Genomic DNA, 27,283 nt, shown 5'->3' on the forward strand with positions numbered 1-27,283 from the left:
CAGAAGGCTGCGTGACTTACCGGCTGCTACACTACTGGAGAAAACGTTTTCTTCCTTTCCCTAGCAACAGCTACTTTCACATGGATCTTCAAGAAGGGGCAGGGCCTTATGAGTCACTCCCAACCTGCTGTCTAACAGTCGAAGACCCAGTCTTGAGCAGGACTTCTCCAAGTACTTACAGCTGCTGAGAGTTCAAGAGGACACTAGCCTGGCCATGTTCCACAGGGTTCCACAACAGGACAGCTAGTGTTCTGGGTTAATATTCATGACTCTACATTAATTTTTAAAATTGTGATACTAAATATTGCACTAATGATCCTAATGATAGCAGCCCTGTCACATCATGATCATGAAACAGTAATCTTTACAAATTTCCCAGTTTATGATCCTAATCATACATACTTGCCCACCCTCAAAGGAGAAGGCAAACAGCTCACTGTCTTATCTAAGTAGATACATGCACATTAAAATCTTAGAGAAAAATAGGATAATATGTAATCAATTATTATTTCTGAGTACTGCAAGTTATAGATGGTGTTAATGTTTGTTAACACAGTGCTCTGTGTTTCATTATGTTATACAGTCATTGTTCAGCTAGGGAAGCAGGCAGTGTAGGAAGATCCAAATGTCTCCCATACCAGCTCACTAATTCTTCCACTTAGAAACAAAAGTTAAAAATTCAAAAGCCACAGGAAATATTAACAGCTAAACTAGATTGTAAAGAACAAACAAAAAAATACCTCATTTCTACAATCCTGACCATAGTAGGTATGTGTATGTTTTTGAAATAGATCATATGTCCTCTCTTATCTAAAAGGCATTTTCATTTCTTTTTAAAATACAATAAAAGTGTTTCCTGAATTTCTACAGGAGATTAAGAAAGGTTTTGTCTTCAAATAATCTTATATGGTAATTTTTTAATTTAGTTTTGAAAAACATAATTAAATCATTTTTCCCATTTATGTTCCAAAAATATATGTCTAAGTTAAAATAAATAAGATGTATGAAGGAGAATGCTTTTTGAAGATAAATATACTAAAATTAATCTTCACTAAAGATTAAAGGAAATTAGAATAAGTCTGATTTGAAATTCTTAGTATCTAAGACAGACATTTGGCATTTCTTCAGTAGCAAATTAAAACACGATCCAAAAAGAAGACAAAAATAGATTGAACTGAATGTCTAATATGGACATATAGAACTGGTTTCTAAAAAGAATGGACTTAGCTGAAAGCATTTCTCTTTTTTCTTAGTTACTTAGTTCTGCGTTAAGGAATTCTAGATTTAGCCCTGCTCGTTACTAACTGACAGCCACACACTGAGGTGAGGACTGGATACCTGGGTGGGCGTGGGTGGTGAAGGGGAAGGAAGCCAACCCTGTCCACTCCCCTGGTGAGCACAGTGCACCTGGGGGGCTCCAGTTCCACCTGCTGTCTTGGTGAGGCCCGCAAAGTCAGCAGGCTCTAGCCCTACTCGTTGCCCTGTTAATGATAACAAACTAGTACATACTGAACACGTAAATACTCACTTTGATAGAGTAGGCTGAGATAAAGAATAAATAAATTCAATCTGTGAACTAGCTCCAGATACGCAAGTTCAATCAAACCATGAGCACTGTGGGAAGGCCAGGCAACCTGACTCCTCCTACAGTAATGGCCCGTAGTGAACACGAACTAGATGAAACCTTAGCAAAAGAACTAAAATTTTAAGCTCAAAGACCTCACAAAGGAAACAAGTTCTTAACAGAACTCAAGAGAAACCACTTAGAAAAAGAAGTCAATCTGCAATATGAAAGAGGAATCCAATAAAGAGATAGAAATACTAAATAAAAACCAAACTACTAGAGATGAGAAAGTGAAAAACATAAAAAGTCAAATACAAAAACTCTATGTAAAGGCCTACCAACCTCTAAACTTGACAAAGTGGAAGTATAAGTGCATTTCCAACAAGGACAAAGATAAACAAAAACACATTTGAACTGGATTTTCAAGTTATCTGAGACACCATGAAAAGATCAAATGTAACAGTCCTGGGTATAAAAGAGGGCGATGAATTCCTTTTCAAAAGGATAGAAAACATTTTTCCTAACTTAGACAAAGAACTGTTTCTCCAGATACAGAAAGTATTTAGAACACTAGAGAAGAACGATAAATAAATAAATCTTCCCCTCAACATGTAATTATCAACTCACCAAATATTCAGAACAAATATATAAATGTGGATGGATATAGATATAGATAGATAGCAGAAAAAAGGAGTAACTGTGGCACACAGAAAGCCAGGCCCATCAGAGTAACAGCAGGCTTCTCAACAGAAACTGTAAAAGTCAATCTAGGCTACTCTACCCACCAAAGCTATCAACGCCAACTGACGGAGAAACGAAAACTTACCACGAAAAAACAGGCTTTAATGAGTTCATGGCCACAAAGCTAGCCCTACAAAAGATAGTTAAGGAATTCTTCAGAAGAATGAGAGAAAGTCAAACACATCCTTGGGACCAGAGAGGAGAATAAAGCCCTTTGGTAATGTTTAGACAAGAGAAAAATAAGAAAACACTAAATGTCAAGCAATCAACAAATGACAGGACATAACACACACTTTTCAATAACTCCAAATACTATGGGTCTTAATTTCTCACCCCAAAGACACAGACCCCCCAGCATGGATTCAAAGGCAGGAGTCATCTATTTGTTGTTTCCAAGAAACTCACCTCATCATAAAAGACGGGAATGATTTTAAATGGATAAAAACATAGAAAAATTAATTCCAAGCAAACGGAATTAGAAAACAAGTAGGAGCCGGTTTTCATCCCTGACAAAATAGACTTTAAACCACAACTAGGTAGAAGAGACAAAGGTCACTCTTACCGGTTAAGGGAGCAACCCATTACAGGATATTATGATTTTAAGCACAAACTCATAGAACCTTGTGCCCTAATTTCACAAAACAAATACTACTTGCAGAAAAAAAGTTACAGATTAACCCTAGTGAAATAAAAGAGGCAAATTTTTAATACAACAGTGTCATCAATTGAGAAATCATCCAGGCATCAAATAAGCGAACATCTGAGTTAAGTGACATCATGGATCAAATGGACCTAACAGGCATAGGACAGGCCATGCAACACTACAGAATGCACATTCTTCTCAGCAGTCCGTGAACATTCTCTAAAACAGAACATATATTGCAGGATCAAGTGAGTATTAGCAAACAGGAAAAGTGAAATAACTCCATGTGTTCTATCTGATCACAATGGAATAAAACTACAAATCAGAAGTGCAAGAAACTCCAGAATATTCACAATGTCATGGAAACTAACTAACGCACTATTGGTACCTGATGACACCAAGAAGTGGAACAAGAACACCCTAGAATGAACAAGAGGAAAACAACCCAAGCCTCTGGGAAACAGCAAAAGCAATTCCGAGAGGGAGTTTATACCTCTAAGTGTCTGCATTAAGAAGAAAGACCCGAATAAATAATTAAACAGCACACTACAGAGCCTTGGACAAATGGTAACAGGCCAAACACAAAACCAGTAGACGGAAAGAAATACTTAAGATCTGGGAAGAAATTAACAAAATAGAAACAAGCAAAAACCAAACTCAAAATCAACACCACAGATTTGGTTCTTTGAAAAGATAAGACAAATCCTTAGCCACAGAAGACCTAATTAATAATATTAGAGGTCAAAGAGCTATTAGGATAGATACTAAGGAAATTTAGAAAAAAAAAAAAAACAAAATAAAACTATAGCTTGAAAACAGAGTTTCCACTAAAATTGGAAAAAAATCTAAGAGGAAATTAATTTTTAGATGTATAAGATACACAAAAATTAGGTCAAGATGAGATGAGTGATTTAAACAGATCTATAGTGAACAACAGGATTGATGGAATAGTAAACAAAACAAAAACCCATCCAATGAAGAAAAGGGCCCAGGCCCAGATGGAATCATTGCTGAATTCTACCAGATTTCAAGGAAGAATTAACACCTGCGCTGCTCAAACCAGTTCACAGATCATGAAAGGAAGGGCTCTATCCAACTTTTACCCAGATACCAAACCCACACAGAGAGACAAAAAAATTCTCAGGAGAACACTTAGAAACCAAATTTAAGAACATAGTGAAAAAGATCCTTCACCATGATCATATCAGTATTACTCTAAAGATCCATGGATAGTCTAATATACACATATCACTAAGTGTTACAAATGACATAAAAGGACTCAAGGACCCCAATGGTCATCTTGAGAGATGGATAAGCCTCTTGACAAGAGCCTTCATGTTAAAAGACTTACTTTAGGCTTTTTTTTTTTTGGGGGGGGGGTCTTACTGGCCCTTTGCTTATCTATTATGGTTTCTGTTTTTAGGGGGTTTGGATCTCTGTGTGTATAACTTGTATCCCCACCCCCCGGCTTCATATTCTGGTTTGTTTGCCTTTTGTTTTCTAAAGACAAAGAAAGATAGGGCATGGAGTTGGTAGCGTAGGGAGGTTGGGAGGATCTGGGAGAAGTTGGGGAAGGAGAAACTGTGATCAGAATATATTGTATAAAAAATTTATTTTCAATAAAAATAAATATTTTTTTAAAAGCTCAGGATGGAAACAACAAATCTCAACATAATATAAATTGTATATGACAAACCTACAGTCAATATTACAGTCAATGTCAGAAGGTCAAACATCTCCACTAAAATCACAAACAAGACAATGGTGCCTACTTTCTCTGATCTTTTAATATATAGCACTGGAAGTCTTAACTAAAGCAATAAGACAAGAAAAGCAAATCAAAGGGATACAAACAGCAAAGGAAAAAGTATCTATTCACAATGATACAACTTTGCATGTTAAAGGCCCTAAAGATTTCATTAGAAAACCACTGAAACTAATGAACACTCTCAGTAAAAGGGTAGGACACAAAGTTCATACACAGACATGATCAGGACTTCCTATACTAATGACAAGCTAACTGAAAAAGAAACCAAAGAAATAATCCCATTCACAGGGCCAAAAAACAACAAAACAAACAAGAAAACCCAGAACACCAACAAATAACCCCAACACAAACACACAAACACACACACACACACACAAGAAAAATGGGACAGATTTTAAACCTAACCAAGGATATAAAAGATCTCTCTATGAAAGCTTTACACCACCAAAGAAATAAAGTGAAGGCACTGAAGATGGAAAGACCTCTGCTCTTGGACTGGAAGAATGAGCGCTGTGACAAGGGCCACCCTACCAAAGGTAATCAATCTATAGATTCAATGCAGCTCCAACCAAAAGTCCAGCGACATTCTTTACAGACATAGAAAACAGTCTGAAAATTAATACGGAAGCACAAGAGGTCAGGAAGCCAAAGCAATCCTGAGTAATGCTGGAGGTATGCTTAGTCTCGAGTTGTTGTTTTACTAAGAATCAAATCCGTACCGTCACGCGTCTCCTACCTGGCAGTCATCCACCTTCGTCCTCATCACGCCCTTCATGTATTCTTTGTCCATGGTCGGTGACACCCCAAAACTGTTTCCCATGCACAGTATCTCTGCTTTCCCATCCGGATATGTCACCTCCACGGAACCGTTGAGAATCACTGACCAGGAATCCAGCTGAGCAAGAAAATTAGGCAAAGCACAAGGTAACACTGCTATCAGCTGGCTTAAGTGCTAGCGTGGTCCCAAACTAGCCTCCCAGGTCTTCTATCTTTGAGACGGAACAAATTACCTGAAAAATCTTAACTGTACACCAAACAAGTAACAAGACATAGCAAAACATCTACATACTTTTTAGGCCCAGCACGGAGTGAAATTATTTAAAAATTTAAATATTCTCTAAAATGACACCAGAAAAAATTTTTCCTCCATCAAAGGAAATGTAAAGAAGACAAAATGTTCATTACAGCCTCAATAAAACATCATTTTGTTCTGATGAAAGGCAGTGTATTTATGATGTATGGTACAAAAACTAAAAAGTGAATACATCACAAAATCTCGGGGATGGCAGTCGACCTGAGTAGTGAAGCACCCGCCCAGCATGTGAAGGGCCCTGAGTTTGGTCCCCAGCATCAAAACAAAACCAAAATCTCTAGTAACACTTCATGAAATGGTGATACAATGAAACACAGAAGAATGGATTTTGAATGCTATGACTTAATGAGTGGCCATCAGTCTCCATCTATTCAAATTCATTACTGGCTGAGGTTTTAGAAGGGAAAACAAGAACAAGGTTTTGTCTGGCGCCACTGATCCTTTAGCTTTCTAGGGGGTCAAAACACCTGCTGACCTCCTCTCCATCGTTTAACACAATGGTTCCAGCTCTTTCCACCACTGCGAAGACCATCACGGCACAGAGCTCCCGTCTCACTGACATCGTCATGTTGGCGAAGGCAGGCAGCTGGTGCATAAATTCCAGGAGTTGTTCTGAAAAGCAAAACCATCATTGGTATTAAAAACAAGTCTTCAGAGAACAATACCCCAGAGCACACACTGGAGGTCTTCTGCCCTGGCTAGGTAATGCCATGCTATGACTAGACTCTACATCAAGATCTCTGCAGAACCTTTCCATACACAGTTGACTCTGGTTATCAGTGGAGTAAAGAAGGTGGGTGGTATCCAGGGATTCTGTCCAATATGACAGTCTTCTGAGAAATTTCAAAGTATATCTTACAGAAATAATAGGTTCTGTCTTCTGGAGTGGCCAGGCATGTCTGTGCCAGGTCATAAAAAAAAAAAATTTAAGCTTGTGAGTACCAATAAAATAATTCTGCACTAGATGATCCATATCCAGTCAGATGAAAGGCAAGAGTTACTACAATCAAAAATGCAGTGGCCCTCTGCTTTGAAACACAGAGAGGAACAAAGAAGTCATGATCCTCTGCTGGCACAACACTGAATATCCTGCTCTTTCTAGAATGTTCTATAGCTATCACCCTTCATCCTACTGACCACACATTTTACCCCATTCTCTCTCTGGAAGCTGACACATTTTCTTACAAAGTTCAATGGGTATAAGAAAAATAGGAGACAATAAATTCTTTTTCAGAAACATTTTGAGTTTAATATGTGCTTGGACAATAATGGAAACCTAAGTAACACTTTACATATGACTAGAAATGAAATAGACACTGTAAAATACCTTTTACTAATAAGTATTATTTTTAATGGGTTATGTCTTTTTTTATTAAGGCCTTGCACACACTGAGCAAGTACTCTAATACTAGGCGACATCACCAGCCCTACCAGAATGATTTTAGACTGTCTTCCATGCTCATCTGCTTCTTGATAAGATTCCTATTCAACCAATGTTTAATGAAATCAATTTGTGAACAGAGATTAGACTAGCATTAAAAAATACAACTGGAGGGTAAATGTCTGTGTCATATGCAAGAATAAAGACGGGAGAAAGAGAAAAGGTCTAATAGTAAATGTGTATACTGCTTCCCAGATTCAGCTGAAATACCAAAATGGGGGGCGGAAGTTCAGAGTGTACGCTACTCTTGCAAAGGACCTGAACTCAGTTCCCAGGACCCACATCACAAAAGCCACAACCACTCAATAACTGAGTACCTACAAAGCCATGGTTTGTGGAACAAAACCGACCACGATAAATTCCTTTTTTTCAAAGTACTGAGACAAGGGCACACATCCAGTGATCTTTGGGAAACCTAGAGGGAAACTGTTTTCTTTTTGCAGTTGTTACACAATATTAGCAATTTCATCTAAATGTTCACGTGTGCATCCACATCAGCTGTCACTTCTCTGCTGAGTAATGTTATCCAGTAAAGGTTAGCCATTGCAGAGATGCACACATTAGAAAGCAAGCCAGCCAGCTTTGTCTTTATTTGTAGGAATATGGACAGCTCCTGCTTTCCAAGAGTTCTGAGAAAGAAGGCTTTTCAGATACAAAACAAATCCTACATTTCTAGGAACAATAGACACACTGTGTGTACTTTTAAAATCTCTCTCACAACCGCTCTAAAATTAACACATTAAAAAGAGAAGATATATCAGTTAGTTTACAAAATGATATCTTCAAATTGATGCATTTATAAGCAGTATTTAAGTTTTTAAAATGCTTGTGGAAACCACTCTAGAATAAGATGGGATGTTGAACACATATACTGTTACTAAAAACTGTAACAGGTGGATTTGTTTTTAAAAGTTGGCCTAGGACAAGAAGAGAGTGGAAACTAATTCTGGTCATTGGAAAGAAATGAAATGTCTGACCCAGGGAAGCCAAAGCATGTGAGCACCATTCCCCTGGGCCCAAGTTTCTGCCTCCTTGTACGGAGGTTACTTCTGAACAGAAACACTCCCTCCAGGAGGGAGTCGGGGCATCTGAGACCCAGCAGGTAAACAAACTTCACATGTCTAGGAAATCTAAACTCAGCTTCCCTAGGACCCCTCTCCAGGGTTAAGGATGCTGTGAACAGCTGCTGGGGGAAGAGACTGGCATCCCAACGGAGGGGAGGAGAGTGGGCTCTGCCCAGCTTCCTGCAACTCAGGCAGCAAGTTATGCAGACAGTTCCAGGGCTACAGCTTTCATTAGTTGTCCCCACATTAGGGTGGGCTTTTCACCCATGTCAGGATATGGCTGAGCATCCATGCGCCTGTAAGTAACGCCTCACCAATGTTTCTGTCACTAAGCCCAGTGGAAACTCACAGGTTCATCAAGTCAGATTTTGGTGCAACCTCGGGTTCCCTATCTGGGGTGGGTAGACATAGGTCATCTCCCCCAGGAAAAGTCGGTCACACGACGGCTCTGTCAGCCCAGCCACTGCTCTGTTCTCCTCACAGAACTCATGCAATCTGCCATCTCTCCACTGCCCCACTGGACGCTGCAGCTTCTTCCCTGGGCTGCCGCAGGGTAAGGTCGCATCTCCCTTCTTTACGCTGAGCCACCAAGAACTAGAAGGTGCCCTGCCACATGAGCTGAATGAATGAATGATTACCAGCACATGCTTTTCATCTCTAAATGGTTTGCAGTTCCTGTAAATGACTTTAATTAGACACATGTGATCTGAGGGGCTGGTTTTCCACTTTCCACTGTATGTTTACAGTTCGAACTGCCAGGTTTTTTCCCCACAGGTATGTTTGTTTGCCTAATTGAAAGACAGGCAACAAGTGCCTCACCCCTCCCCATATGTAATCTCACTGACTTGAGTTCATCGAATTCTTCTTCAAATATGTACTGGCTTAAAGTGTTAGTGATGTGGCATAATAAACAAATCGCCCAGGATTGTCAGGGGTAGTTTCAGATTCTAGAATTCTGGAGGGAAATGACTTTCGTCATCACCTAGTATTTTAAGCAAAAAGAGCCAGAGTTGGATGTGCATTTAAATGCAAAGCTATTATTAAGCAAACAAGTCCTGTTCCTATGGAAAGGGAGACATAGACATAAAGCCCCCTAATTTTTTTTTTTTTTTGGTTTTTCGAGACAGGGTTTCTCTGTGTAGCTTTGCGCCTTTTCCTGGAACTCACTTGGTAGCCCAGGCTGGCCTCGAACTCACAGAGATCCGCCTGGCTCTGCCTCCCGAGTGCTGGGATTAAAGGCGTGTGCCACCACCGCCCGGCTGCCCCCTAATGTTTTTTAACTTCAAGGCGTACTTAAAGCCTCAACTAGTACATATCTTAGTTAGGGTTTCTCTTGCTATGATAAAACACCATGGCCAGAAACCACTTGGGGAAGAAAGGGCTTATTTCTTACAACTCTCAGGTCACATGTCATCACTGGGGAAAGTTGGGGCAGGAACCCAAGGCAGGGCAGATACCTGGAGGCAGGAACTAAAGCAGAAGCCATGGAGAAACAGTGCATATTGGCTTGTTCTCAATATGCTTATCTTCCAAGTTCCTCCAAAATAGTTCACTGACCTCTGAGATCTCAATAGCTTTCCACTCTAAAGTTCAAATGCCACCACAATTCTCCCAAGACCACATGGTCAGATCTGTCACAGGAACATCCTACTCTGGTACAAACCTGTCTCTGGTTTTCTCTTACAGTGATAAAACAACGTGTCTATAAGCAAAGGAATGGGCATATTTCATCTTACACTCTCAGATAGCAGTCTATCACTGAGGAAATCAGGGCAGGAACCCAAGCAGGGCAGGAACCTGGAGGAGGAACTGAAGAGAAGCCACGGAGGGGTGCTGCTTATTGGCTTGCTCCTTACAGCTTGCTCGACCTGCTTTCTTATACAACTCAGGAACACCTGCCCAGGGTTGGCATCACTCACAATACCTCTTTAAACTCTGATCACTCAGTGACTTTTCTACTTCAATGGTCAAAACTCTTTCCACAACCCACCCCAAAACATGGTCAGGTCTGTCGTAGAAATATCCCAATCCTGGTATCAATGTCTGTCTTAGTTAGGGGGTTGTTATTTCATCTTACAACTCTTAGGTCATGGTCCATCACTCAAGGAAGTCAGGACAAGCACCTGAAGGCAGGAACCGAGGAGAAGCCATGGAGGAATGCTGCTAATTGGCCTGCTCCCCAAGGCTTACTCAGCCATCTTTATTATACAACCCAGGACCACCAGCCCAGGGGTGGCACTGTCTGCTGTGGGCGGGGCCCTCCTACGTTAATCATCGGTGAATACAATGCCCCACAGACTTGTCTACAGGCCAGTCTTACAGATGAATTTTCTTAGTCACGATTTCTCTCCCCACATATGTCCAGGTTGTGTCAAGTGAAAAAAAAAAAAAAAAACCAAGCGGCACATTATCTAAGACCCCTACACCTGGGAGGCTGAGGTAGCAGGACAGCGGGTCTGATGTCAGCTCGGGCCATGCAAGAAAACCTGGCCCGAAACAAAACAAGCAGGTAAACGATTCCCATTTAGTAATAATAGAAAGAAGAAAGTCTTAACTCCACAACCCACAGGCCACTTATTTTGCTGTTTTCTTCTACCTAGTTGCATTTTCATACATAAACATAAGCCCATCGTTTACAGGACCACTTTGTCAGCTAGCACTTAACTAATGTTTAAAACTAATGTTTAATCCTGGAATAATGCTTGCAAAAAAAAAATACTGAAAGAAATATCATGTTGAGACGACTTTTAACTTACTTAAGAAGGGTCAGAAATTAAGATAAGATAAACATTATATATGGGTTTTATTAGAAGTTCCATTCACATTACTATTTGTAAATACTGGTGAAGTAAAACTCTCTTCAGCAAACGTTTTGTTTTTTTTTTTATACCAAGAAAGAGCTTTTCTGACCACTATTTATACTAAGGGAATTCAGAGATGCCGGACTTGGAAAAGACTTTCAGATCTGGACTGGACTGTAGCAGCATTTCCCTCTCAATATTTCTACCTGCTTAAAGGGTCCACTCCTCAAGCACTCACCGATATCATCGTCAGTCCTGTCTATGGGGTCCTTCTCCAGGCAGTCCCTCACGATGTCCCTGCTCATCAGAGGGTCTGAGGCCCTCTCGATGTCTTCCTCATCGTCGTCATCCTCAGAATCGACTGCCGTCTCTGGCAGTCCACTCAGGTCCATGTCACCAGCCTCGCTCTCCGTGGCCTTAAACCAGAGGCAAAAACAGATTTTAAAAACTATTTTAAGTGAATCAGTCACAGGGCACCCAAGAGGCAAGAACAATTACAGCTCATAATAATTTGTGGTATTTGTTTTTCTAAAGTTAGTTGAGAGAGCTACAGCATCCAACAAGTAGCTGGGCATAACAAAGAGAAACCCTGAAAGATAAGCAGCTGTATTTTCTCTTAAAATTTTGGACAAAATAATTTTTGACTCCCAAATTAGAATTTATTATAGAAAACACAGAGAACAGCACGAAGTTAGAAAATAGTATTTGTTTTCACAAGGAATGACATGCTGAGTTTAACAATTGGCTATCCGGAGTGAACGCTCTTCCAGGAGGACTGCCTGGAGAGTAACAGAACTATTTTCCCCGTGCTGGTCTTCTTGGGAGCATGACCCATAAACTGAAGGTAGCTTGATAATCACATACACCAAACGTTACAATGATCTGGATTATTCCAACAGTCACTTGAACTTGAAACCACTAAACAGGGCAGAAGGCTAAATATCTACAGCTAAAAGCACAGACTCTTCTATTCCATTAGCACATAGCTAAATTGTCAACCTGACTGCAAGTTAGAAGGACTAGTAACTGAATATTTTCTTAGTTACCAGAATCACTCATTTCAAGATGGTTTTTAGCCTAGTCTGAAGACTAGAAACTGCCCCATCCTTCAGGTCAATCTAGTCTTTAATGATTTATTGTCCCAGTGTATGCACCAAATTGGTCTTATTTAACAGTGGAGCCATGGAATTCACTAACTGTTTCTGCATGCTGAGAATGAATTTAAATATATAATTAACTACATCAACCTCAAACATCATAAATGCCTTTTTCCACCTGAAAAAGTGAACTCAGATTTATAAAATTAACTTTGTAAAACAATATTATAAAGTTTACCAACTTAAAATCATAGCTCATATGATTTTCAAAGGTAATAAAGATATTTCAGAATTGGCCAATGGAAAAAATTTAAATATTAAGTATAATTAAATTTAGCCAGGCAGTGGTGGTGCACACCTTTAATCTCAGCACTGGTGAGGCAGAGGCAGGTGGATCTCTGAGTTCAAGGCCAGCCTGGTCTACAGATAAGACATACGTACAAAATAAAATTAAAAAATAAAAAATGAATAACAGACTAGCATTGAATATTTTAATATGCCAGACAATGCTCTAAGCTCTACATACATGTTACCTCATTTCATCCTTACAACAAGCACAGGGAGAGTCTTTATATCTCACTGTTTTCTAAACCTTCAGATAAAGGTCTTTTCCCCAACATCAAGGTCATGCTGCTGCTGAACCATGAAGTGAGCTGAGAACCTAGGAATTCTAACTCCAGAGTCTTAATCATTTTCTTATCATTTAACTCAATATATAAAGAACGAATCGCAGAGTTTTTATTTGTGCAGTTCTGGGTATTGAACTCAGGACCTTGGTACATGCAGCCAAGTGCTTTGCCACTGGGCTCTAACTCCTCCTTTCTAAGGTCTCGGTTCAGACCAAGGAACATGAGATCTATCTAATCTTGCATCTTGGAGCAATCCACAAGCATCTATTACGATTTCTCTAGAGTAAGTGGTTTTAATCTCACTTTCAGTTTGGGGTATAGATTCCAAACTACAGTACATTATAAGAAAAAAATCTAACAGGCAAATAACTGAAAACAGAAAATCTAACATCTGCAAAGCTCCCTAAACAAGGGTCTTGACACCTCCAACCAATGTGAGTAAAACTGTTCCAGGGAGAAGAATCTACCCATCACCCCGGAGGGGAATTCGTCCTGTGACACTCAAAACTACAATGCAAAGCTGGAATTCACCAAGTCTCCTGTGGATCCCATGGGGAAAAAGAAGAGCTGGGGATGCTGCTGCATGCCAAGGGCGTGGTCACAGAAGACAAGCCAACCAGCCTAACTACCGCCCCAACTTCAGAAACCTAGACTCTAATACTCTGTGATTATGTTTTCTCCTCAGTTCTCTCTTCCCACTGAAGATTACTAAAGACTCATGACCTTGTTAATCCAGAGACACCCCAGGCCTCTCTAAACAGCATCTTTAGTACCAGCACTCTGTGAAGGGGCACTACGAGGGAAGGGATGGAAACAAATGAAAAGCCTTTCTTTTAAATAATAATTTATGTGACTGAAGGTTATGTGTTAATTTAAAAACAGATAACACCTGTTAAAATATTAAATATATTTTATACTGAAGAAATCGTTATCATTTCAATGAAATATATTTGCACTTTCTGTTGTTGTTGTTTGGGTCCACGCTCCCTGCAGATACTGGGATGTGCCCAGCAAGCTGACTGAGTGTCTGCTGCTGAGCTACATGCTCAATCCTTCCTCATCTTTCTTTTCAAAGTCTGGCCATTTCTTTATTAGTCACACTTTTGGCTGGACTCAGACTTAAAAACTCTCAACGAGGACAGCCTGTATCTCTTAGCAATCTGTTCCTGAAGTTTTTCTTTGGCTTCCTTCATTCTCTTTCAGCATATTCTGCAGCCTCCTCATTTTTCTGAGTGCATTGCTTCTTCAGATCAATATGTCACCATTTGTGTTGCAGGACATGTGGAGTATCAAGATGCTGAATCTTGTGTGTTCTGGTCCTGGGCTTCTTACCTTCTTTGTTTAAGGGATTTCTGACAACATACTGGAGGACATCACCTTCTTTATAGAGACTGAAAAGCTTTTAGATTCTGCTGGCTCTTTTGACACTCACTGCCAAGGCACAGTAGCACAGTAGTATCTGTCAGCCCAGGAATCAATCAATTTCTCTCTCTCTCTCTCTCTCTCTCTCTCTCTCTCTCTCTCTCTCTCTCTCTCTCTCTCTCTCTCTCTCTCTCTCTCAATAACCAAGTTGAGAACTCTCAGATAGGAATCCACAATGATCTTGAACAGACTTCCTCTCTCCAGTTCTCTACAAAAAGAATGCCCCTTACTCTCAATAGCAGGTACACTCAGCCATGGGTAGAAGACAGCTTGCTTCATGGGAAAACCTTGTTTGCTGTCCCCACCACTAATTCAGACCACATAATCCCTCTACTCTTCACTCAGAGCATCAGCATCTCCTTCTGGGACCTTCTGTGGCCATTTGCAGCTCATAGAAAGTATAAAGTTTGCATACACTTCCATGAGTTTCTGACAGGGGAGGAGAAATTGAGCTTCATCTTGACAAAGCTGACCTCAAAAATGAGGCTTCTCCAGTCGTCTATCGAAGATGGATATACCTCCCTCCCCACCCCCAAACCCTGAATGGATCTCTCTGTCTAGCATGAAGACCCTGAATGGATCTCTCTCTCCAGCATGAAGACCCTGAATGGATCTCTCTCTCTCCAGCATGAAGCCTCTAGCTCACCAGTGTTCACTATTTCTATATGTGATCCATTCTTAAAGAAATGACATTAAATAATTCAGAAACATACCGGATTGTTTTTATTTAGAATAAACTATCTGTTTTAAACAATTTTAAAATAGTATAGAACTCCTAATAATACATTTATGAAGAATGGGTAAGCAACCTTTCAGAAATCCACTCTTTTCAGAATTCATTCTTACAAAAAACAGACTATAATTAGGACGATGAGGTAGTTTCCTGAGTGCAAACTGGTTTCCCCATTACTTAATGCACAGCCTCTGCCCAGGGCTACGACCTCCGCAAGCACCAGTCACTACGTCTCTAAGAGCACTGATTTTAGATCTGCCACCTGGAGCTCTGCCTTCTTGCCACTCACAGGATAATCAACAGTCTGGTCCTCCAGGACATGTATTTTCACCCTGTCCTTACAGGACTCCACCTCTCCCAGATTAGCACACAACGTATACTTGCACAATTACACAAGGAAAAAAGAAAACAAGAACTAAGTCTAAATTCTGTTAAATGTTAATTCCTTTATACGCTTGTAAAATCTTTTTCTTACAAAATTATTAGGCCAGGAGGACAGTTAGGTCTGGCAGGACAGTTAAGAAAATGGATATAAAATTATTCCAGTCCCTCTCCCCTATTTTAGGTACAAATTCTTGCTATGTATCATTGGCTGGTCTCAAACTTGGGGTCCTCCTGCTTCAGCCTCTAGAATGCTGGGATTTACAGTCCTGTGCTCCCACACTCAGCAATAAAAACAGTAATTCCATAATGAACGAGTACCATGGATCTAGCATTAAATTTTACATTTAAAATAAATAATAATCTTCAAAACAGTTCAAGTTAGTGCTATATGCAGAAATGTATATACATGTATATTTATATCTATGTATATAAATATATATAATATATTTAATGCAAATGATATTTATTTATAATATGTAACATACTTATAAGTACAATACAGTAAACAAAATTTATATTAATATATAGTATATATTATATAGTATAATATACATATAATGCAAATATATATGTATTTGTATTTAAATAGAATACAGGCTATTTTCTGATTTCTTCCAAACTACACTACCCCTAAGATTACTGCAAACTTTAAACTATTACTCTAAACTATTAAATTCATATTTAAAAGGTTGTCTGATTATATCTGTTTAAAAAACAAAGAAGAAAGCTTACATCCTTCTAAGTAATTAGCCTAATGTAAATTTACTTGTTCATTAATATTTAAATAGTAATTTTAAAAAATAATATCAGATTGGTGAGTATAGAATATGGCTTATTTAAAACAAAATGCATTAGATGTTCTGTTATTGTGAACAGATTTACAACAAATTTACTCGGCATTTTTTTTAAATGAAATCAAGAAAAAAGAACAAGTGAGAAATTTAAAACACTATTGTGTGTATGTGTGCGTGTGCGCACATGCATGCTTATATGTCTATGTGAATACACGAATACATGTGAGGCTCTATGTACACGTGGAGCCAGAAGAGGTCATTGGGTCACTTGAAGCTGGAACCACGGGTGTTTACTGGATACCCAGCTTGCCGCCTAGGTAGAGGGATCTGAATTTCAGTTACCAAATGATGGAGCATCAAGTGCTCCCAATCATTGTGCCATCTTTCCAACCCCCAACAGAAAAATGGAAATACCACAGAGCTCTCCTGGGCAGAAGAAAGGGAGCTATGGGCTGGGCAGTAAATATGTATGGGAGAGAAGCTTACCCTATCTCATCACCTTTGCTAGTATGTGAAATGATTTCCGACAATGATTAAGTACAAAGGGAAACTTAGTGAGTCAAAGCACTGCTTTCCAAAGTCACTGTACAGAAGCAGAAACTACTTCTCCCCTCCCCGCTTTTTTGTTCCAACGTAGGGGAGAAAGGGCTTATTTTAATTTATATATTTTATTTTATGGGTATGAGTGCTTTGCCTGTACATGTGTCTGCGCATCATGTGCATGGCCGATACCCACGGAGGCCAGAAGAGGGCATCAGATGCCCTGGGACTAGGGCTACAGACACTTGTGCGCCATGATATGGATGCTGGGAATCAAACCTGAATCCTCTGAAGAGAGGCCAGTGCTCTTAACCGCTAAGCCACCTCTCCAGGCCCAGAAATTACATTTCTTATTGCAAACTAATAAATCCTCAAACACCCAGGAATTTACAAATGCACTTGTCACTAACAGAACATTCTGAAAATACATTTAGGGTTGTTTAAAATACAAAACAATCTATCAGTTAGGTCTCTGTAAGACCACTAAATTGCAGAGAAGTTTGTGTTTAATATGCTATCTTCTAACAAAAAGATGTATTAAATTTAGGATTTATATGTCCAGTACACAATATTGTACTTTTCACTTATTTTGAGTAATTAAAAAAAAACATATAACATTGCCTGGATATACAAGTGATTCTGAATAAGTATTTAATTTTAAGAAAGAGACTTTTTTATTGTCACCTAATGTAACAACTGTTAAGGAGCCAAGAAAGATATTTTGTAAAGTGAGTATAACATTCCATTTGTGTAAAATTATATAAAATGCAGTATTAATGGAATGTGTACGAGGTTTCCAAAATGATCTTTGTATGTGAATTTTGGTCACTTCTAATAAATTTACACACTTAATTCCTAAATAATTGCTATTATTTTGCTTTTAAAAATTTTTTTTGAGGGAACAGAAAAGTGGCTCAGTTGTTAAAATACTTGCTACTCTTCCAGAGGACCTGAATTCGGTTCCCACACTCCCTTCAAAAAAACAAAAAAACAAAACAAAACAAAACAGCTCACAGCCTCCCACAGTTCTAGTTCCAGGGGATGTGGTGTCTTCCTCTGCTCTCTACAGTCACCTGAATGAACACACACACACACACACACACCCCAAACATACAACAAACATACAAATGTAATAAATTTTTAGAAGTTTATTTTAAACGTAAAACAAAACACATAGTTAATTAAAATCATTTCAATGTGACATCCCTGGAAGGCCTGCTCTTTTCTAAAGGGAACTGGAGGAGGGGTGGATCTGGAGGAGAGGGGAGGTGTGTGTGTGTGTGTGTGTGTGTGTGTGTGTGTGTGTGTGCGCGCGCGCGCGCGTGTGTGTGTGTGTGTGTGTGTGTGTGTGTGTGTGTGTGTGTGTGTGTGTGGCAGGGCGGGGTCGGTCAGGGAAGAAAGGAGGGAAAGGAAACTGGTCAGGTGTAATATATGAGAGAAGACAAATAAGTAAACAAATTTTAAAAAATAGATAAAAATTCAACACCTTGATCTAAATACTTTGGCTTTGTCATAGTCAACAGATTTTTTTTTTTTTTTTTTTGGTTTTTCGAGACAGGGTTTCTCTGTGTAGCTTTGCGCCTTTCCTGGAACTCGCTTTGGAGACCAGACTGGCCTCGAACTCACAGAGATCCGCCTGGCTCTGCCTCCCGAGTGCTGGGATTAAAGGCGTGCGCCATCACCGCCCGGCTGAGTCAACAGATTTTAATATGATAATTTTACTATGAACAAACACGCCTAGAAAGAACAGCTTCCACTGAACCTTGTGCAAAGCAGGTTAACAGATCTGAACTTCGATGAGGGAGATGTTACAGTGTTGCAAGTCCAGAGCCGAATGATCTTAGGCAGCCTTGTTCTCCCTGGGAGCCATTTACTACCCACCACTGTATACGACCTGACATCTTTCTGCCTATTAGGTAAATCCACTGGAATAGAGAACCAGAACACTAGCTTCCAACAACTAGTATTTTTTTATAGTATAGCTTTTCCAAAAAGCTAAATATGCATCTGAGGCCTTGTCTAGTTGGGGCGATTACTGCTGTGATGAAAAGAAAAAGAAAAAAAAAAGCAACTTGCAGAGGAAAGGGCTTATTTTGCTTACACTTCCATATCACAATTCATCACTGAAAGGAGTCAGGACAAGGAGGGCAGGAACCCGGAAGCAGGAGCTGACACAGAGGCCATGGAGGAGTGCTGCTTATTGGCAGGCACAGTCTACTTTCTCAGAGAATCCAGGACTACCAGCCCAAGGGTGTCCCAACTCAAAATGGGCCGGGCCCTTCCGCCTTTAATCACTAATAAAGAAAATGCCATATAGGCTTGCCTGCCCACAACCCGATCTGATGCAGGCATTTTCTCAACTGAGGTTCTCTCCTCTCAGATGACACTAGCTTGTGTCAAGTCGACATAAAACCAGCCAGGGTAGGCCTATAGAAAAGATTTCCCCACTTTTCTGGAACCCACCTATCTCACGTTACCAGCAATGTATTTAAAAGCAGTCTTGATTTTCTTTATTCTGTTAACTATACAACTTCATGAAACTATTACGATATTGGAACATAGAATTTGAGGTAACCTGAATCTGTGTTTCTGGCCCATGGTGACTCATATTTGGCTCTAAAATGATCTCTTATTCCTTTTTAGGTGAGAGATGATTGTGTGTTAGCAGTTACGGTACTCAACTTGGAGCCCCAAGAATGATCTTTTCATGGGAGGAATCACCCAGATTACAGCCAGGAACTAATACAGCAACACAGGCCCTTTGTGCCCAAACTGTACAGCATTATCTCTACAGGTGAATGTGGGGGGCCTCCTTGGTTTGACTCAGGGTTCACTTGTTTATCATGCTTAGGATCCTATTGGGCGAGGGTTGCTTTTAAAGCCTTTAGTTTAAGGTATTCACTTGTTTGTTGGTTTGTTTGCGCTGAGAGCATTTTTTACTTCCCCACCATTTGGTGTGTTAATCTGATTTAAGGGTGTTTCTATTTTCCTCTTGGGACTGTGATAAGACACTCTGACCACCAGCAACTTGGGGAGGAAAGGGATTTAGCTTACACCTTCAGTTCATCGTCCACCACTGAAGGAAGTCAGAGCAGGACCTGAAGCTGGAACTCCAAGCAGAAGCCATGGAGGAAGACTGCTCACAGTCGGCTAGCCTTTGTATACAGTCCGGAGCCATCTGCCCTAGGAACGGAGCAGCCTCCAACGGGCTGAGCCCTCCTCCATCAATGAAGAACCAAGGCCATCCCTCACAGACTTGCCCACAGATACCCTGAGAGAGACAATTACTCAACTGATACTCTGTGTCAAGTTGAAGTTAATACTAACTAGGGTAGGGAGGGAAGAAGTATTTAGGAAAAAAAAAACAAACAGTTTTTTTTTTTTAAACTACACCTGATTTTATATTTGGTGTGTTAATTCAAAATGTAAATATTTTAAAAAATGAAAAAACTAAAAGTAACTTGGGTTTTATGTTTCCTAGGAGACATTTATTAACTGTAAACTGTTTGACTATGTGCACTTTAAGTATTAATCCTAGGAAACAGGATTTTTTTTTTTAAACCATAACTAGGCAGTCTACTTTAACTGGAAAGAATTAATAAAATCAGGAATTTATAAAATTTAACAGTAGTATAAAACTACATCTAAGTTAAAAGGAGATGTTAGAAATAAATAGAGGGCCTGGAGAGATGGCTCAGCAGTTAAGAGCACTGACTGCTTTTCCATAGAACCTGGGTTCAGTTCCCAGAACCCACAGGGCAACTAACAGTCTTTAACTCAGTCCCTGGGTATCTGGTGCCCTCTTCTGGCCTCTGTAGGTACTGCATGCACATGGTGCACAGCCATACACATGCATGCAAAACACCCATACAACACATTTTCCCCCAGAAAATCAAAACCAGAATTTAGAAGTTATATCTGAACTAACGGTTCAGTCTGAGGACAGCCCCACACTGAAATCCATCTTTTTCTGAACCTGCCTCTTCGCTTTTTATCTCCCAAGACAGCAACATTCTTTAACAAAGGAAAGATTATTATGGCCTGTTTTAAAATAAAGTTGGAGAGAAAAGATTCCTTACTATATTAAAAGCTCCCATTTATAAAGACCATTTTCGCTTGGTAAGCCCATACCCACATTTGGGTATGCCCTATTTTCTTCTTAGAGCCTTTCTTTCTCTTAACCCTTGTGCCTAAGTTTATTAAAATATCTTTTCCTACCAGCTAGGTCTAAAATTTATTTCAGCATGGAGGCTAACTCCTCAGGCTGCTTAGATGACAATGTGGAGCTGTGTCTCTGTCTCCTCACCATGAACATTCCTTGGGGCTCTTGCCAGGGTCCACCCTGAAGCATTATTGATGACTTTGACACTTGTCTGATCTGTCTGCTAAGCATGGCTTGTTTTATTACATCCATAGATCCTTTGCTTCTGTTTTTCTGACCAGAAGATCTTCCTAGTATTTGATAAATGTGACTAGCACAAAGATAGAAATCTCAGACTTATCACTCCTAGGTCAGATGGGACAACACATGCCCTTTTCAGGGGACGGCATCCTAACAGCTGATCTTACGGATATACTAAGCCACTCCCCTGCCTCCAAGAGGTCAGCCTGGGACTAAATGGGAAAGCTACTTATGAATGACAAGACGAAGAGTAGCCACTCAAGCACTGGTGATGGACAGATTCTGAGAAATGGCTGTGGGGGTAGGCCAGTGCTGCCAGTCCAGGGTAAGGGCAGGCCACCACTGCCTGGTTTAGGAAGGGAACCATATCCCAGACTGCCACTGGGCAGGCAGATGATTCCTGACCCAAGAATCTGTACTTCTTTTCTTTCTTTCCTTTTCTTTTCTCTTTTTCTTGAGACAAGGTCTCACCATATAGTCCTAGCTGGCCTAGAACTCATCATGTAAACCCGGCTGGTCTTAAATTTACAGAAATCCACTTGCCTCTGCTGGGATTAAAGGCATGTACCACCACACCTGCTTTAAAACACACACACACACACACACACACACACACACACACACACACACGCTCTCACACATACTCATATACAAAGTATGGAGAATATAATTTAGCCTCAGTATAAATTAAAACACTAAGAAAGTCATAGCTCCTAAGAATACCAGAAGACACTGTTCTAAGTCTATATGACAAATACCACCTTTTAATCTTTGCTGCTACAGTGCCTTACTATATCTTAAGGAGATAAATATGTAAAGTGCCTTTTTTCCCTGGGCACACCTGGATTTCATGTAACTCTATCATGTGAGTCTCTGACCCAAAGAAGAACTACGCAATAAAATCTGGGGCCACTTCCATTTTTTTCATTCATTTTTTGTATGCTAAAGTAATTATTTTTGGCATGATAATTAAAGTGCCCACAAGTAAATTTAAGTGTTTTGGTGATATATAAAAAGACCTGAAAGATGTATACTGCTTTAGAAATTTTTGAATACTCTGAATTTCTTAAAAACTATTGAAAAAAAAACCTTTGGGTTCATAAATTGTTTCTTAAAACTTTAAAATGTTATTTGTTTATAAAAACAGCATTCACTGGAATCATAAGATAAAAGTTTCATTAAGCTATAAAATTTAATGTCATATACATAGACTTTGGTAAGGAATTCCTTCCAAAACAGATTCTAAAGAAAAAAATTAAAGTATAATTAATTAATTAAAAATATAATTAATCCATATAATAGTCAATGGATAATGCAAGAAACAATGGATCCCCCCGCCCCCAGAAATACTCTTAGAAGCCAGGCATGGTGGCACATGGCTTTAATCCCAGCACTCAGGAGGCAGAGGCGGGTGGGAGATCTCTGAGTTTGAGGCCAACCTCAAACAAAACAAAAAGCTGTACGATCTTCGATATTTTTTAATATCTACTTTTCTATACAACTATGTGTGCCTGTGTATTATCTGCATATGCTCAGATTTTCACACCCTTTACACTGTAACAACTGGGAAACCTGAATCTGTGTCCTTAGGCCGTGGGCACTCATATTCGGCTCCAAAATACACTATTTTTGAGGGAAAAGGGTTTTTGTGTGTTGATACGACCATGAAATGATAATTTTGCTGCTTTTCCGTTGAGTCAGACATATACACCGCAATCTGTCTGTAGACAAATGAAACACTGTGAGTAACAAGAACCAACTCCATCCCAACCGCTCCAACACTCTGCCAACTGGGAACACTTCAGTGGGAGAGCTACTTCCTTAAGTACACACAGCATGGCAGAGTCTGTGAAACATAAACGATGCCTCATATACATAGCATGCATCCATAATGTATACACATGCATCTACTTTATAGCTCCCATCTCTTAAGAATTCCCAAACTCCCTGAAGCTTACCTGGTAAATATCAGAAAGACTGCTGCTTCCCGAGTCACTGGTGATGCTACATCCTGAATGGCTGGAGGAGACGTGGGTCACCTGCGGGTGGAGGCTGTCAGTGAGGTGTAGTTTTGTGAAATCTGCAGGCAGCTGTGGAAGCAGCAGAAGAAAAAGAACGGCCTTATAATTTGAATTAAGAACTTCAAGGAGACCCTTTAAACGATGATACTGTACCCTACTGCAAAGCATTGAGCCAAAACTATTACTAGGAAAGATCCTTCCACCTAGAGATTCAAAAACCATTCAATATAGTCCTAGTAACCCAAATCACAAAATGTTAAAGTTGATGAGCATACAATGAACCTTGATAGTATTAAACTACACAACTAAATGGGTAGGTTAAGTGATTAAGACACATGGATGAACATTTAATTTGGTAAACTAAAACTTTCAAGTAACAAATAAATGAACAAATTACTCTAGTTCTATTTATTGGCAATTGCCAACCAATGCAACTTTGTAGCAACAGTTTAGATAGATAGTTAAGGAGACAGACTTCTGGCTCATTCATGCACAAATAATGTTTTAAAACTTGTTGTTATTGTTGTTTTAAAGCAAGCATCCTGGAAGCACTGAATCATATTGCCACTTACTAGGTTATATGAAAAGAGATAAAACACCTTCTAAGAACTTGAAATTTAAGAGTTTACAGACAACATTCACTTATCTACACACATACAAACTCTCCCCCGCCCCTCACTCCTTGTTTACACACTAGATTTGTATACAATACACCAAGAGTACTGACTAGTAATACATTAGAAAACAAATGTTAGCTGGTATGGTAAGACACCAATAGTACTCTTTCTTTGCTGCTGCATACTGATCCTATTTAGCTAGTAAAAATCTAGTAAAGGCTTGCCTTAGAGACCTTCCAGTCACTCCTTACAGCCTCATCCCCTCTCCAAAAATATAATGCTATCACATACTGTAGAATAAGCCTTCCAAGGCAGATGCTTGAGCTTTAATCAATCAGCTTTGATGTCTTAAGCTAAATGGATTTACATTCCACATTCATTCAGACTTGCCTAGATGTCAGCCATCTCTATCCTACATATATAGGGTTAACAGTAGTTACAAGTCTACTACTAAACACTACTGTCAAATAGTATTTTTTAACTTTATGAGACACAAAGTAGGTAAGACTTAAACATGAGTTTATTATACAACATGCAGTTAGACGCCAGATAAATAAAAACTCCTACATTCATAAATAACAGAAAAGCGGTGAATAAAAATGTTGCAAACATTACCTATCTCACAAGTGTGATCACTGAAGATGCTGCGAAATACATACAACCTAGGAGAACAACAATTTCTCTACAGGTGCTAGATAGGTATGCAAGTACACCTACATTCAGAATCTATGCCTACAACTGCAAAGTACGCGACCGAAATCTAGTGATTATCACTTACAAATCGGACTCAGATTGACATGGACCACATGGAATTTTAAATTAACCATGTCAAATGAAGTTACAGCTACCCACTGAATTTTTCCCTCACTAAACGACCATTATTCAAAACTCACGGGAATCCTCTTCTTCAATATTTCCTCCCTGGAAATCCTTTCTGCCTGTCTTCAGTTTGCAAAGCGGGCTGGGAGTGGTCAGAGCTCGGCTCTCCACAGGAGAGACCTGTCCAGCTTTCACAGGTTACTGTGGGCTTACCCATGCCTGCTCATCCCCTCAGGATCATAGCTAAAAGGTTCCCCTAAGACCAGAACAACAGGGGAACCTTTTAGCTATGATCCTGAGGGGATGAGACCAGAACAACAGGGGCTGGAGAGATGGCTCAGAGGTTAAGAGCACCGGCTGCTCTTCCAGAGGTCCTGAGTTCAATTCCCAGCACCCACATGGTGGCTCACAACCATCTGTAATGAGATCTGGCACCCTCTTCTGTATATGTAATAAAAAAAAAAAAAAGACCAGAACAACAGTCTGTGGACTAAAAGAGAAAGGGCTTTGCTCGTAACAATTCAGTCCCATTTAACAAGTGTTTACGGCTTCCCTCCTGTGACAGATGCTCAGCTAGGGGCCGGGACCACAAAGCTGAGTAAGATATCTCCAATCGAAAACGCAACCTCTGCTACACCAGAAGTCATGGAGACAAGCGTTAATGAGCAGCAGCAGAAGAAATTAAATCAACTTTTTAAATGCATTCTTTTTAAGTGCTGGAGATCAAACTTGAGCCTATGCTAATGTTAGGCAGACTCTCCCCTCCACTACTGACCCATGCCCCAAATCCCCACACTAGTGTTAACTAACCCTTCTCACCATCTGTGTTCTGTGGGTAAGAGCACAAGATAATGATGTACTAAACTCAGAGCAAATGGTAATTAAATATTTCCTAAAATTAGAGACAGAAATACAGATGCCCTGTGTAGGAAACTTAAAAATCATTTGCTCTAATAACAACACAGTTTTAAATTTCACTGAGTATGGATATGGATCAAGGTCACAGGAAGGCAAAAGCTGTAATAGGTGTCCCTGTGAGATACAGTGGGATGTGCATTGGTTTGGCCCTACCAGAGGCTGCTGGGATAATACGAGTTTTTAAGAATCAAACCAAACAACAAAATGTGGGTATTGGAAGTACTGAGGCTGACAGGTGCTAGCTCCATGCTCCAACCAGGCTTCCCAACACCAGAGAACCCAGGGGAGAGTCCCTTGGAGTCTAAATCAGCATCTTCCAAACAGGCGCACTCTGACAGCGAGAGTCACTATCTTGGTCTGCTCCCTTTCTGACCCAGTGCGGACTTGTACTCTGTTAGTGCATGTGGAATGGAGTTCCAGGTTAAAATGGTGACAGGAACTGCCTCATGACTTCAGCCTTAAATCCGAAGTCCTGTTAAACAAGTAAATAAATAAGGAAGTTTTGTGAACCTGGGACTATGCCCAACCATCACCTAACTAAAACAAATAAATGAAGGAAAGCTATCAAATTTTAAACACTTGGATCTTTAAATTTTTTAACTTAATTTTTGTTTCCTCATATATACGTGTCTCTGCCTATACTATATACCGCACACTGTGGAGGTCAGAGGGCAGTTTGCATCAGCTGGCTCTCTTCTTCAACCATGTAGTTCCCAGAGATCAAACTCTGGATGTCAGGTTGCAATCAAACACCTTTACCTACTGAGATGTCTCACTGGCCAACATTTTAGTCATAACACCAGTACACTTACTAGACATTCATTAGTAATACAATTCAAAAGAGTCTGTTATATATTGCAGTAATATATATGAATATATTACTGTTCAAATTTTCATGGGATCAAGAATCCTAAAGCCCTAAAAATTTACTACTGGTAGACCATAAATTTTTGTCTTTTAGGTTGGGTTTTTTGTTTTGCTATTTTGAGATAGGGTTTCTCTGTGTAACTGCCATGGCTGTCCTGGAACCTGCTCTGTATACCAGGCTGGAATCGAACTCACAGAGATCCACCTGCCTCTTTGTTATTTTGAAACAGGGTCTTACTATGTAGTTTTGGCTATCCCGGAATTTGATATGTAAAACAAGCTGGCCTTGAACTCACAGAAATTCTTATCATACTAGATCTGGGCTCCTGGTCCACGAAGACAATACAACAAGAGATTTCTGTAGGGCTTTGCCGTTGTCCTTACTGTTTGGGAGTTTGGTTGGTTGGTTTTGGTTTTCTTTCTTTTTGTTTCTTTGAGATAGGGTCTTGCACTAAAGCCCTGGCTGGCCTGGAACTCATCCTTCTAACTCTGCCTCCTGTATGCTGGGATTGCAGGCATGCACCACCACACCCCATTTAGACTATTTTTATGGCCCATCATTAGATGACTAGACTATAGTTTAACCACAAACACTGCTAAATAAGAAATCAGAATATTTAAACCAGGGGCTGGAGAAATGGCTCAGTGGTGAAGAGCACTTGCTGCCTTTCCAGGGAGCCTGGGTTTGAGTTCCATCACCCATGTGGTAGTTTACAACCTCCTGTAACTCTAGTTACAGTGGATCTGACACCCTTTTCTGGCCTTCACAGGCATGAGGCATGTACATGGTACACAAACATAACAATGCAGGCAAAACACACAATATAGATAAGAATATTTAAACCAGAAATAAATTACATATGTTTAAATCATAGATATAAATGTCAATTAAATAAACATAAACCTAAAACAAATCATAGTTACA

The 27,283-nt window shown here is 39.7% G+C and overlaps 1 protein-coding gene across 9 annotated transcripts in view; it reads right to left on the reverse strand.

Moving 5' to 3' along the window:
- Positions 1–27,283, reverse strand: part of Rapgef2 (Rap guanine nucleotide exchange factor 2) — a 244,689-nt gene that overhangs the window by 38,065 nt on the left and 179,341 nt on the right. For all 9 annotated transcript variants that reach the window (XM_052732160.1, XM_052732159.1, XM_052732162.1 and 6 more), the window contains 4 exons: positions 23,075–23,206; positions 11,354–11,531; positions 6,285–6,421; positions 5,453–5,611 (listed from right to left, as the gene is read on the reverse strand). In XM_052732160.1, the coding sequence (XP_052588120.1) occupies positions 5,453–5,611; positions 6,285–6,421; positions 11,354–11,531; positions 23,075–23,206 (606 nt within the window). The remainder of the gene's footprint in view (positions 1–5,452; positions 5,612–6,284; positions 6,422–11,353; positions 11,532–23,074; positions 23,207–27,283) is intronic.

Source organism: Peromyscus californicus, unplaced genomic scaffold (genome assembly GCF_007827085.1).
Source record: "Peromyscus californicus insignis strain IS unplaced genomic scaffold, ASM782708v3 Scaffold_9__1_contigs__length_137607984, whole genome shotgun sequence".
NCBI classification, from domain to species: domain Eukaryota; kingdom Metazoa; phylum Chordata; class Mammalia; order Rodentia; family Cricetidae; genus Peromyscus; species Peromyscus californicus.